We start from the raw sequence: 13960 nt of genomic DNA, 5'->3' as shown, positions 1-13960 counted from the left end.
CATTAACTGTTTATAAAGTCCTTGTTTTTAGAAGGTCTGTTTTCTTTCAAGATACATTTATTGGGGTGGTAAATTTAGCAATTGCTGTGTTAATGGAGGTGAGGATGTTGAGATACATGAGTGGCATTTGACATAGGACTCTGGAAATAGGCTGAATGTAGTTGTAAGAGGGTTCTCTGTGTTTTTATTTAGTTAGTTAGTAGTTAGTATGATCACAGTCTAAATATGTTAAAAGAATTCAGTTGGGAAAGAAGACTTAAGTAGTGGTATGATTTGTCACCAGTCTTAATTGAAATAGAATCTGTAGCCACTGTTAGAAGTAAAATTCAGATACAACGATTACAAACAGAAAATATGCAAGCAAACCTTATTCAGTGTTGATGGTCTTCTAATAAATCTTTACAACCCTGAAAGAGCTTTCACAAATTAAGTATCTTGGTATCCACAATGTTTTGGGTAAAGGAGAACTCTTCAAAGCTAATTTTATTAAATAATTTATGAAAGCTATCAAAGGACTAGAAAAATGGGCTGGAATACGACTATGGTATCTCTCATTGAGAGGATTAGTGATATTAATTATCATTATTAGTGATACTAATTATAACTCTCCCACAAGTTAACTATCTCTTCTCAAATCTCCCCTTCAATATCCCTCAACTCTTCTTCAAACAAATTAATCTCAGTGTTTCTACATTCATTTTGGTCAGTCAGGCACCCAAAGTTGAATCATAGACTGAAACATTCTTATGAAAGGACAACTGGCAGGCACAAACAAATCCCTGATGCAGGAAGAAAAAGGCACAGAACCATGTCAGATTTTTAAAAAATAACTAAAATGTCGTGAAAACACCCTGTGCCTCTATAGCAAACTAGCTGAAATTATGGGGACATAATTCAAGTCATGAAAAAAAAATAGAAGAAAAAGCATTCATTGTGCAATCTGTTCACATTACCAGATATAAATGTTGAGTCTTTGGATAAAGCACTTTGTTGTTAATCAATGTTCTTGAACTTTTTACTATTTTCAATTGAACACATTTGTTTTTCCAATTGCTGAATCAATATGAAGCTGATGAAACTATATGAAGTGTATGAGAATGCCAGCAATCCTCACTAGCATGTTTCAGCCCAAACTGTTCTTTAGTTGAGAGCTGCTCAACAGATGTGATTGTAAAATTCAGATCTTGGAGATAGGTATTTAAAGGGACACTATCAAAAATTGTAGACTAGAAAGTGGAATAACTTTTTTCCTCTTAAATTTATATAGTTCACATAATTATATATATATATTTTCCCAAACAAATCCTTAAATAGTCTGTTTTTTCAATTAAAAATAAATCAGTGAGAGTAGCCCAGCATTTCTGGATAACTCTACTTACACAACCCACTGTGGACTTGTGTTAAAAGAAAAGTTTCATGTAAGTTTTCACCTTCAAGCTACCAAGTTCAAGTTGTTGTTCAGTCAATACAATAAACATTTTAAATGTATCTCTATAAACTGATGTTTTGAATATAAAGAGGATTTTGTTGGGGGGTTAAGGGAACCTCAGTAAAGGGACTGTATTTTTTGCATTCTTCTGATTGGTTACAGTTGATTTGTTGCCACAAGAACTAGGGAGGTAAACGTGGTTACCAGGACGATAGACATACAGTTAAAGAAAAGAAAAGAAGAGGTGATGCTCATCTGAAAGATAATGAGAAAATAGTCTGCTTTGACTTTATTTATGCAATGTTGTTGTAGTCCTATTGGTCGCAGGATATTAGAGAGACGGTGGGTGAAATAACATTTTTTACTGGACAATCTTCTGTTGATGAGAGAGCCAAGCTTTTGAGTTACACAGAGCTCTTCCGGTCTGGGAAAGGTACTCGGAGTGTCACAGCTAAATACAAGATCATATAAATAGTTTAGCATAAGTAGTAAGTACATATTCTATGAGACTATTCAAGTGTAGTCATTAACTACACCCCTGTAGTCATAGGACAAAAGGGGGAGGTTAGTGGGTTACAGATTTTTGTAATCAGTCATAAATCCAGTATCTTTATTAAGACTGTGATATTTAGTTTCTAGCAAAGTTATGAATTTAAGCTCCTGAGCTCATCTTTTGAAGGTGTTATGCAGGTTTCCTTTGAAGATGAAGGTTAGGTCAAATACAGAGTGATTGCTTTTTGAAAAGTGTTCACCCACAGGTGATAGAGTATTTTTGTCTTTTGTCATTTTCCTGTGTGAGCTCATTTGAGAGAGTAGTGATTGTCTGGTTTCACCCACATAGTAGTTATTGTGGCATTTAGTGCACTGGATGAAGTACACCACATGTTGTGATTAGGTAGGTATAGGACCCATAGATCTTGAAAGGTGTGTAGTGGGGGGGATATGTAGCAGTGGAGATATGTCTGCAGGTTTTGCATCTGTTGTTCTAGCAGGGTCTGGTGCCGCTTTGAGTTGGTGGTTCTGTGGGGACCTTGCTTCTGATGATGAGCTTGGTGAGGCTGGGGGATTGTTTGAAGGCCAAAAGAGGGGGTTCAGGAAAGATTTCTTTCAGGATAGGGTCCCCATCAATTTGTTTGATGATACCCTGTATGGGTTCAAGTGTGGGGTTGTAGGTAACAGCTATGAGTGTGCAGTCAGAGGGGGGTTTATTTTTGTAATGAAGCAGGTTTTCTCAGGGTGTTTGGGTGGTTTGGACTTTGTTAGGCACCAGTTTATTAGGGTAGAGTTTTGGGGGTGAGTGGAGAATTTCATCTAGTGTCCTATTCACAGTAAGGAGAAAAGAAAGCACGATGCAGGGTATATGTCAAAAGCTGTATATATTGCCTCATGAGAGCCCAGAAGTGTGATTACTTCCATTCTAAAGGATGCTGTACTATGGTTAATAGTTATTTCTTATGATATAGTTATAAGTATTGCAGTCTTTTGCCGCAAAATCATAGGCATCCTCATTTAAGTATATCTGGGGCAATGAATAGTCCAGCATCTCAGTCACTGTAGCTGTATATAAATGGGATCCAACATAATGGCTTCTTTAATTTAATTTAATTTAAATTATTTTTTTCTTTTGGTAGAGCAATTTAGGACCACGGCTGAAAGTATTCTTTTGCTATGCCAGCAGTATTATACCTTGGCAGTAGTTGATTTGTATCTTACAGAGGATGTTGCTGTTTTGATAAATGTATTGTTACACTCTCATTTAAATTCACTTTAACTTTTATAGAATTATTAGGTAGGCAGAATCTGCAGAAAAAGTACAGCTTTCTAATGTCCCATTCATTTAAATTCATTGTAAAACTCCATGATGCAACTTCACAGTTTAGGTAAATTTACAAACAAGTTAAGGCATTTATGCACAATTGATAAGAATTGGTTGTTTTTTTCTGGTATGTATTCAAAGTAATTTTATTTTTCTTCTGAAAGTACAAATGTAACAATCATTTCCCTGTTAGTACTCACTTATGTAAAAGTGACTAGGTTTTTTTAAGTAGTTTTTATTTCAAGTTTATTGTTAGACTAGTGAAACAAAGAAGTAAGCAGTGCAATTTAAATCCTTATAGTAGAGAATAATATTTTATTTTGATCCTGTTTGTATAGTTCATAGTGCTCATTACTTAAACACTGTATGGGTTGTTCGTTTTATGTTCTCAATAAACAGTTTAAAAATATTCTCTTGTAAAGTATATTTAACCTCTTCATACACTCCCATCAATCCTTCATTTAAAGTTTTACTGATTTAACTTGCTTATTTATTTTTCAGTGTAAATGGTCCAGAAAAGGCTTCATTCGCACAAGATGGTGTATTACTGATTGGTATGTTGCATTCTATTAAGTTATTTATGATTATCTTTATTTCATGTATATTTTCTATGAGAAACTTATAACCAAATTTATTTGCTACAAAGAAGAGATGACACATCATGCTTAGCTTTATTATGTGCATAATAATGCTCAGTAAATTGTAAATGACAAGTGGTAAAACTAATTTTTATAAATGTGATTTTAATATTTGCATATACTTGCCATTAGACTGATCAAGAAAATTATCTGTGAGGCACAGACATCCAAAAAGCTTTGAAAGTATTTATGAAAAAATATACCATTCTCTATTTAGAGCCATTTAGAGCACAAGCCACTGTGCCCACTTAAGTCAATTGAAAAACTTCCAGTGACTTCATTGGGTGTTGGATCAAGCCCATATACATCAGTTCCTGCTACATATTTGTGCAATGAAACACATTTGCAATGAGCAATTGTTCTTTATTTGCAGAATTTAGGTCTGCCTTACTGTTTTGGGCCCAGATTGTGGTTCATCCTATGCTGGCCAAATATTTAAAAACTTGGAATCATAAATATTCAATTTGCTATTATCTGTAGGGTTACATTTTTAGTTATTATATGTGAGATGGGATAGTGCCTCCATAAGAAATCAAAGGGAATTGAGAGGTTTATCCCTAATAGATGTCTCCTGTTTTCAATAAATGTATTGCTACACAGGTCTTTAAATATAAATATATTCAGTTAAAATGGTGAATATTTAAGATATTTAACAATCCTTTCCTTTTAAGAGTGCTTAGGAAAGTGTGAGTTTGTTGGGTAACCCTGAGATGAATTAGTAATTTATGCTAAAATAATGTTACTTAGAAAATAATGTAAACAGTTAGAAAACTACGTGCAACGTAGTAAGAAAAGCTGTTCGAAAGTTCAGTGTGGACAAAAGGATCTGAATCTAATATCAATAATTTGAGGGAAAATATTTTGCGATCTGTTTGAAAAGTTTGTGACACTGACTGTACTTGACTATCAATTGTGTATTACATCATGAGATTACCAAACCCACTTGAGTTGTGTCTGATGATAGGCTGATAAGAGAAGGTCATGTGGACTAACATTCACTCTTATGTTAGTTTTGCATTACTTCTTAACTTATCAATAGTTTTTAAAGCCCAGCATTATTGTGTAGAGTGGCTGAGAATGGGTCACGTATCTCTGTGACCTAAACCAGAGAAACTTCAGTGCAGACTGACTCTGATGTTGTGGTACATTTAAGAGACAAAGCCTCTATATTTGAGCTTATTTCATATTTATTTATTTTGGGGTATATTTCTTTATTTGCCTTTTAAAATTTAAGAAGAGTATAAGGGACAAAAATTGGGAAGAAAAAAAACTGGAAAAATTGGTTAAATTTCACCTTCGTTTATCCAGGAATGAATGGTTGGCTCAAAAAGAGACAAGCTCTTTCTCTCAAGAACACCAGATATATGTTTCTTATTCTTCAAGATGTTGGTAAACTGCTGCTATAGATATGGCAGATTTCAGGGGAAATTAATGGTTGTTTCTGATATAATTTTGGGTAATTAGAATGGAAGATCTTGTTCTAAATATCAAAGGCATCCATTAGATTCTAAAAAAAAAAAAAAAAGGGCAGAGTAAATAATAATGTATTGTGCCATCAAGAAAGCATGAATATGGGACCCTCAAATAAGTTGAGGCCTGGTGGCTGAGTGGTTAAAATACTTCATTATAATTTCCGAAGCTGTGGGTTTGAGTCTTGCTCAATCTCACACTGAAAGGCTACCTCTAGTTCGCCCAACAGCAAAATGGGTACCTGATCCACAGAGGTGAGAAGTCAACTGTATTGGCTATGGAAACTGATGTGCCTTAAACTGCATCAGCCTGATGAGCCATCTGCACCTTGAACTTTTTTTTTTTTACAACCAAATAATGTCCAAGATCATTACAATATGATATATAAAACCGTTTTCTGAGAAGAAGCTGTGCCACCTATTAACTCTGTTTCTAATGGTCATCTGCAGTTGACTATTAGACGTTTCTTTGGTAGATGGTTTATCTGCTTTTTTAGTTGGTTGCATTAATATTGTTAACTCTTTGGGTGAGATAGAGAACTGGAGCTCTCTGAGATTCTGTGTTCTGAACACATTTGATCCAAATTTAGGACCCTATACAGCAATGTATTTATGCATTTACCTAATTTTAAGCACATGAGTAGTCTATTTGAAGTCAAGATTCATGTGCTTAAAGTTAAATATGTGCTAAAGTACCTTGCTGAAATACTTCCCCAAATGAGCAACATTCACAGCAGAGGCATATACAAGACAAAGGGTTATGTAGGTAATATAGATTTTGAAGGTGCGTTGGAGTTTTTATAATCACTGAAGCTGTTTATTTTGCTTATATGCAAATTATATTATTAATAATTGCTGATATTGGGATTGGGGTCTGATTGTGCCTGTTCACTAAATAATAGGGGATCACATGAGTAAGAAATTCTGATTTGTTTAAACACATTACTTTTCATAATGATTTATAGAGTTCCCTTTACCCAAAAGTTTTTAAAACCTTTATAGATTGTACATTTTGGGAAAATTCTAGCTTCTCACACAGAAAAAATCCTCTGGGCTGGAGACTAACAATTAGTTAACCACAGCCTCAAAGGCCACAGAAGCAAATGAAACTCTGTATTTTGGTAGCTAAAACTGCTTCATTATATAAAACCTGGAACTTCGTGGCTCCAATTTCTGCTTCTGTGCCACAGCAAACAGTTCCTTCAACAGCTTTGCTCTGAGTAGAGAGACTAAGGATACATCTACCCTGGAGTTAGAAAGAATAATTTCCAGCTTGAGTTGACATACTCATGCTAGCTCTGATTTAGTTAGTGCACTCAAAATAGAAGTGTAGCTGCAGCAGCATGAGCAGCAGGAAGGGCTATCCACCCCAGATATGATCCATTTGAGACCCCAGGTATATACTTGGACCAGCTAATCCCTTGCACTGCTTGCACCACCATGGCTACGCTTCTGTTTTTAGCACACAACCTCGATCAGAGCTAGCACAGGTATGTCTCCTCAAGTTGGAAATCACACCTAACAGCTGTAGTGCATATATACCCTTAATCTCCCTACTCAAAGCAAAGCTGTTGAAGCAAATGTTTGCTGCAACACAGAAGCAGAGGCTGGAACTGTGAAGTTCTAGGGTTTGTTCAATGGAAGCAGAATGGGATGCTAATGGTATAAGGCAAAGTGACATTATATTCATTAGAATGTTTCTTAAAATTGGAAGTAAAAATAGAGGGTTTAGTGCAATTGACATTGCAAAGGACGTCATATAGACAGGAATATTGCCAAGATATGATTATTGTTGTTCATATTACAACACTGTCCAAAATAGTCAAGGTACTGTACAGTCATATAGCAAGACACAATCCCTACCCCAAAGAGCTTACATTCTTATGGCAGATATGACAGAGCTACTAAAAGCTGCAATAATAGGGGGAGGGAAAGGAGGATGGGCAGACAGAGGTTACATAAACAAGATCAATTGCTAAACAGCCAGTGGGGCCACTGGATGATCGAGATGCTAAAGGAGCACTCAAGGACGATAAAGTCATTGCTGAGAAACTAACTGAATTCTTTGCATCAGACTTCATGGCTGAGGATGTGAGGGAGAGTCCCAAACCTAAGCCATTCTTTTTAGGTAACAAATCTGAGGAACTCTCCCAGATTGAGGTGTCATTAGAGGAGGTTTTGGAACAGACTGATAAACTAAACAGTAATAAGTCACCAGTAGTTCTGAAACTCAAATGTGAAATTTCAGAACTACTGACTGTAGTCTGTAACTCACCTTCTCTACCAAATGACTGGAGGATAGCTAATGTGACGCTAATTTTTTAAAACGACTCCAGAGGTGATCCCAGCAATTACAAGCCTGACTTCAGTACTGGGCAAACTGGTTGAAATGATAGTGAAGAACAAAATTGTCAGACACATAGATGAACATAATTTGTTGAGGAAGAGTCAACATGGTTTTTGTAAAGGGAAATCATGCCAATTCTTTTAGGGGGTCAACAAGCATGTGGATATAGTGTACTTAGATTTTCAGAAAGCCTTTGACAAGGTCCCTCACCAAAGGCTCTTAAGCAAAGTAAGCTCTCATAGGATAAGAGGGAAGGTCCTCTCATGGATTGGTAACTGGTTAAAAGATAGGAAACAAAGGGTAGGAATAAATGGCCAGTTTTCAGAATGGAGAGGGGTAAATAGTGGTGTTCCTGTATTGGGCCAAGTCCTTTTCAGTATATTCATAAATGATCTGGAAAAAGGGGTAAACAATGAGGTGGCAAATTTTGCAGATGATACAAAATTGCTCAAGATAGTTAAGTTCCAGGCAGACTGTGAAGAGCTACAAAAGTATCTCTCAAAACTGGGTGACTGAGCAACAAAATGGCAGATGAAATTCAGTGCTGATAAATGCAGAGTAATGCACATTGGAAAACATAATCCCAACTATACATATAAAATGATGGGGTCTAAATTGGCTGTTACCATTCAAGAAAGAGATCTTGGAGTCATTGTGGATAGTTCTCTGAAAACATCCACTTAATGTGCAGCTGCAGTCAAAAAGTGAACAGAATGTTGGGAATCATTAAGAAAGGGATAGATAATAAGACAGAAAATATCATATTGCCTCTATATAAATCCATGGTATGTCCCCATCTTGAATACTGCCTGTAGATTTTGTCACCTCATCTCAAAGAGATATATTGGAATTGGAAAAGGTTCAGAAAAGAGTAACAAAAATGATTACGGATATGGAACAGCTGCCATGTGAGGAGAGATTAATAAGATAGAGGTCTGTAAAATCATGACTGGTGTGGAGAAAATAAAGAAGGAAGTGTTATTTACTCCTTCTCAGAACACACAAACTAGGGGTCACCAAATGAAATTAATAGACAGCAGGTTTAAAACAAACAAAAGGAAGTATTTTTTCACAAAACACAAAGTCAACCTGTGGAATCCTAATAGGATTCAAAAAAGAACTAAAGTCATGGAGGATAGGTCCACCAATGGCTGTTAGCCAGGATGTGCACGGATGGTGTCCCTAGCCTCTGTTTGCAGAAGCTGGGAATGGGCAACGGGATGGATCACTTGATGATTACCTGATCTGTTTATTCCCTCTGGGGCATCTGGCATTGGCCACTTTTGGAAGACAGGATATTGGGCTAGATGGACCTTTAGTCTGACCCAGTATGGCCATTCTTATGTTCTTATTTAGTTGTTATGTATAGAGCTGGTAAGAGAAAGGTGATTCCATTTTGCAGAGGATTTTAATATTTCAAGATTTAGTTTCATTCCAATGAGGAGCAAAACCAAAAAAGTCAAAATTCTCTGTGAAAGGGAATGGAACACCAGCTCTGGGGCTGTCTGCCTGGGGCTGCCCTGGCGCCGCAGACCCTGGAAGTCGTGGGGTTCCTGGTAGCCCACTGGGTGGGCAGGCAGGTGTACTGGCAAGAAGTCAGGTAGGTTCCATCGGATCTTCACTGACATCAAACCATTTCCACAAAATGTTTCAATCTCTAAAACACTGTTTCATCTGAATTTTTCCAACCAGCTCTAGTTATGCATATGTTGTGTTACAGTTTGCCTAGTTTGCACAAAAATCCCTTCCCTTCTCTCTGAGCTGTAATTGATCTCAATCTTTCTATTTTTGTATAATACATAAACTTTAAACAGAAGCCTAGCTGAAACCTTAACTATGGATCAGATTGGTGCTACTCTCCATGGCAATTTCTACTATGATAACATAACTTTGCACTGTCTGGATGAGTAAATGTAAGTTGCCGTAGCAGTGAATATACAATGTTGTGCTATGATGTTGAATGCTCCGCTGCTTGCTACTAATGTTTTTTCTTTTATTCTGAGTCATTTTATTTGTTTTTCCTTTGTCATAGTGCCTTTGACTTGGTAAACATTCATCTTTTCCATGATGCTTCCAATTTAATTGCTTGGGAAACAAGCCCATCGGTTTACTCAGGAATACGACATAAGGCTCTTGGTTATGTACTTGATAGGTATGTATTAGACTCTATTAGTCTCTCTCATCCTCCTCTTCCCCTTAGTAGTTTATAAAAGCTATGATAAAAATTACTTTCTAGTCATACTGAGATTTTTTATTCCATTGTCCAATAACAGTCACGCACAGTATATTGTTTATAGCATTTTCCTCCACTTGCAAAACTGTACTAATACAGATTAAAACAATACACTTTTTATAAGAGTTCAGAATGTTTTTACATGGATCTGATTAGAGGTCAATTTGTGAGGCTGATTATTTTAAAAGAAATTGAAAAGACTGGGGAATTTCTATGGACTTTCTATAGCCTTCTGTAGTCTTGGGAAAAAAGTATATTTTTAAAATGTGTTAGCACATCTTAAAAGTACACCTTTTTCCCCCTGGTCTACACAGGGGCTAAGTAAAAACAAGTACTGTTGATGTTCAAATGTGTTTTTAATGCAAGGTATGTTGAGATTAACACAGGCAGTGTACACTAAACATCTCATCTCTTTGTAAAAGAGAATGTATTATTTGTACACAGCTGCCACTGCTATTGATAGCACCATGGTCTATCAAAGTGCTAACAAAGTAAACTCAGTCCAGTGGGCAGTGCACTGTCAGAATATGCTAAAGAACTTTTGATAATCCTCTTTAGCAGTTATGGATCCATGATAAAGGCAGCCATCAAGAAAAGATGATTTATGTATGGGCATACATGTACTGGCAATGTATAGGCAGAAAGGAAGTATGTTTATACAGCAGTAGCCTGAACTGTCACATCTAATGATTCTTCTGGAAGATTTGAATGTTTCTTTTATGAAGTATTGGTTGACTTAATGTTTCCCAGGGAAATAGAGCCTAAAAGTTTCTCTTTAAAGAAGTCTTCATATGCAATGTTATCTATGACATAATGGTGATACAGTAGATATAATAAACTTTTTAGGAATCTCTCTAACAGTTACAGATAAGTTAGGAATAATTTGATATCAGGAGTGAATAGGTTCATTCATAACATGGTTCTTTTTCTTTTCCTTTCTTATCTAAACATTGAAATTTTCTCCTCTTCAAACACACATGCATGCTTTCTGTGACATTGCTAGTAGTTACATCTCCCTGCTTCTCAACAGATTACCATCCCCCGGCACCCAACTTCCCCTCCCTTGTTCCTTGCAAGACACCTCCCTTCCACTCTCTCACATACACTCTCCCCAGACTTTGCCCCCTCACCCTCACACACACAGTCATCTGGCACCAGTGTGGCCTTCTTTTTTTTATCTGGGCAGGAAAAAAGTGCATTCTAATAAATGTTAATTAACATGTTTAAAATCCTAATGCAGACAAGGCAAGTTGTAATTGTAACGCACATAAGTTATCTGGTTGAGGCAAACCATAGGGTCCTCGACCAGCTAACATATGTTAAAACTACAATTTGCCTTGACTCAGTAGGATTTGAACATGTTAGCTAATGTGCTAAAAACAGACCATTTCTCCTAGTGAAGATACCATGTAGATACCATGGCATGCTGCTTTCCCTACTCCTCCTTCTAAGCCCCCATGTTTCCCAAGTTCTCTCTTTACAAATCCTAGTGTAACCCACACACCTTCTGGGTGTGCTATTCTGTCCCATCTAGTGGCACCGGGACCACTTAGAGAGAATGAGTTAAATGAGTCTGCTCTATAGCCTTAGCTAAGAGCCAGTTGGCTTTTGGCTCATACGGTAGAGGCTCATGCACTAAGCTCCAGAGGTCCCCGTTCAATCCTGCCCGCGGTGTTACATTAGCACCTCACATCTCTCTTCACTTCTCCATAAAAGGCTTCTATCAATCTCCCACTCCCCTATAGCCTCCGGATGATTCCTCTCCTGGAAGCCTCTGCCTTGGTTAATATTACTGCAGAGCTAAGAGCTATGACTAAGGCCCTACCAAATTTACGGCTATGAAAAATGCATCATGGACCATGAAATCTGGTCTTTTATGTAATTTTACGCTATACAATACAGATGTCACGGGGAAGACCAGAGTTTATCAAACTGGGGGTCCCGACCCAAAAGGGAGCTGCTGGGAGGTTACATGGTTATCAAAGGAGGGCCACAATAGTGCCACCCTTACTTCTGCGCTGCCTTCAGAGCTGGGTAGCCAGAGAGCGGCAGCTGCTGGCCAGGTGCCCAGCTCTGAAGGCAGTGCCCTGCCAGCAGCAATGCAGAAGTAAGGGTGGCAATACCATATCATGCCACCCTTAGAGCTGGATTCCCAGCCAGCAACCACTGCTCTAGAGCTGCCCAGCTCTTGAGGCAGCGCCACCGCCAGCAGCAGTGCAGAAATAAAGGTGGCAATACCGCAACCCTCCTACAATAACGTTGCGATCTCCACAACAGCCGCCTTTTGAGTCAGGACCTCTACGGTTACACCACCGTGAAATTTCAGATTTAAACATCTGAACTCATTTCAATTCATCTGAACTCATTAAATTTACGATTTTAAAAATCCTATGACCATGAACTTGACCAAAATGAACTGTGAATTTAGTAGGGCCCTAACTATGATGGCCTCTCTGCATTTAAATATAACATGGTCTGGGGCTCTTCCTGTCAGGGGTGCCAAGGTGCAATATATGCCACCAAGAATGAGCTTTTCAGTAAGAGATATCCAAGACCAGTGAAGAAACTGTCACAGCCACATCTTTTCAGAAAAGGTTGAGTGAGTTAACTTTATTTATTTGAGCCTTAACATACTGGAGATCAGCCTAAGAGTGTTGCTATATGGGAAATCCAAGTTCAGACTGGCAGGTACTAAGAGTGGCTTGTGCATCCCACCCCCAAGCCATTGCTTTGAGCAGCACTGGGTGGGTAGCCTCATAAGGAGCACTTTGGGGGGTGAGGGAGGAAGCGGGGGCGTCAGATGAGCAAGGGAGAAGGCGTAAATGAGTACAAATATGGGAGGATCTGAAAAAATCCCCATTCCTCCACCCTAACAAAGGTTAGGCTATGCTCAAAGGTTGGTCTGAGATTAAGGGTGACTAATGGTCAATGAACCAGCTCATCTCTCCATCATTTACACACAATGTTCCCCTTTGCATTGAGATGCTGCATGCAATATCATCCTCTGTGAGGAATTCTCTACAAAAGAATAATAGTTTATTTTGCTGATTGTTTCCTATAGAAAATGAAGAGGAAATAGAACCAAATTTAGATATGCAGCATAAAATACCTTGTTTGTATGTAGACAGTATTGTGCTTTTTCCTATTTTTAGATTTTCATTGAAAGACTTTTAAAGTATAGAATTAGGTATAGATACTTTTTTATTTAGAAAATATAGTAGCCAAAGCCTTATCTCTCTGCTTATGTCTCCAGGATAATTTTAATTTAGCTAAAAACTGGCCCATCTTTTTAATGAAAGATTTAGCTTTTTTCCACTGTGTTCACAACCTGCTTTTCCACTATACACCAATAGGGGGTAGGTAGGAAATGCTTTAACGTTTAGTGTGTCGTTCTCACTTTTGGGAGGGCTGGAGAAGAGAAATCATTATTCTGATGCCATTTCTATCAGAGTGAAGTGGTTAATACATTTTTTTAAATCATGAACTTTTTTGATGTGATGTAAATAGGTTGGCTGTGTAAGTTTATAAGAGATACTTTGAATTAATGAACTAAGCTTCAGTGACGTCTAGATCTGTTTGACTGGGAGTGCTTTTAGCCAAAAAATGATATATATTGTTACAGTACCCCAACAGATAAGATAATTATTCTTTTGCTTTGTTTTTTTTTTATTTTCTGTTCCTCTTCTCTTTTGTTCTGCATTAAGGAACCTAAACAGATCTATCTGTATTATTTATTGCTTGCTTGCCACAGCATGCTATGTGCTTCATTTAGCTAATTTTGGCTTTGGACCTCCCACGATGCCCTGGCAAGGGTAAGGAAATCAGACTGTAGTATTAGTGTTAACTGTGGGTCAAAGATGTCATGATGGTATATCATTAAAATGTGACATTGCCAAAAACTGCCCTAACTCCCCTGTCTTTAGAAAAGAAACCTTCAATTTTAGGTTGCACTACCACTGTGGGTTTGCATTCACATGAATTGCTCATTTTGAGAGAGCAGCCAGCCGCAGATCCGGACCTCCATAGTG

General features: G+C 37.5%; 1 protein-coding gene across 5 annotated transcripts in view; it reads left to right on the top strand.

Annotated features, from left to right (window-relative positions):
- Positions 1 to 13960, top strand: part of INPP5A (inositol polyphosphate-5-phosphatase A) — a 415177-nt gene that overhangs the window by 283093 nt on the left and 118124 nt on the right. For all 5 annotated transcript variants that reach the window (XM_045024848.1, XM_045024849.1, XM_045024853.1 and 2 more), the window contains 2 exons: positions 3747 to 3799; positions 9732 to 9851. In XM_045024848.1, the coding sequence (XP_044880783.1) occupies positions 3747 to 3799; positions 9732 to 9851 (173 nt within the window). The remainder of the gene's footprint in view (positions 1 to 3746; positions 3800 to 9731; positions 9852 to 13960) is intronic.

Source organism: Mauremys mutica, chromosome 7 (assembly GCF_020497125.1).
Source record: "Mauremys mutica isolate MM-2020 ecotype Southern chromosome 7, ASM2049712v1, whole genome shotgun sequence".
NCBI lineage: Eukaryota > Metazoa > Chordata > Testudines > Geoemydidae > Mauremys > Mauremys mutica.
This window is presented reverse-complemented; position numbering and strand designations above follow the sequence as displayed.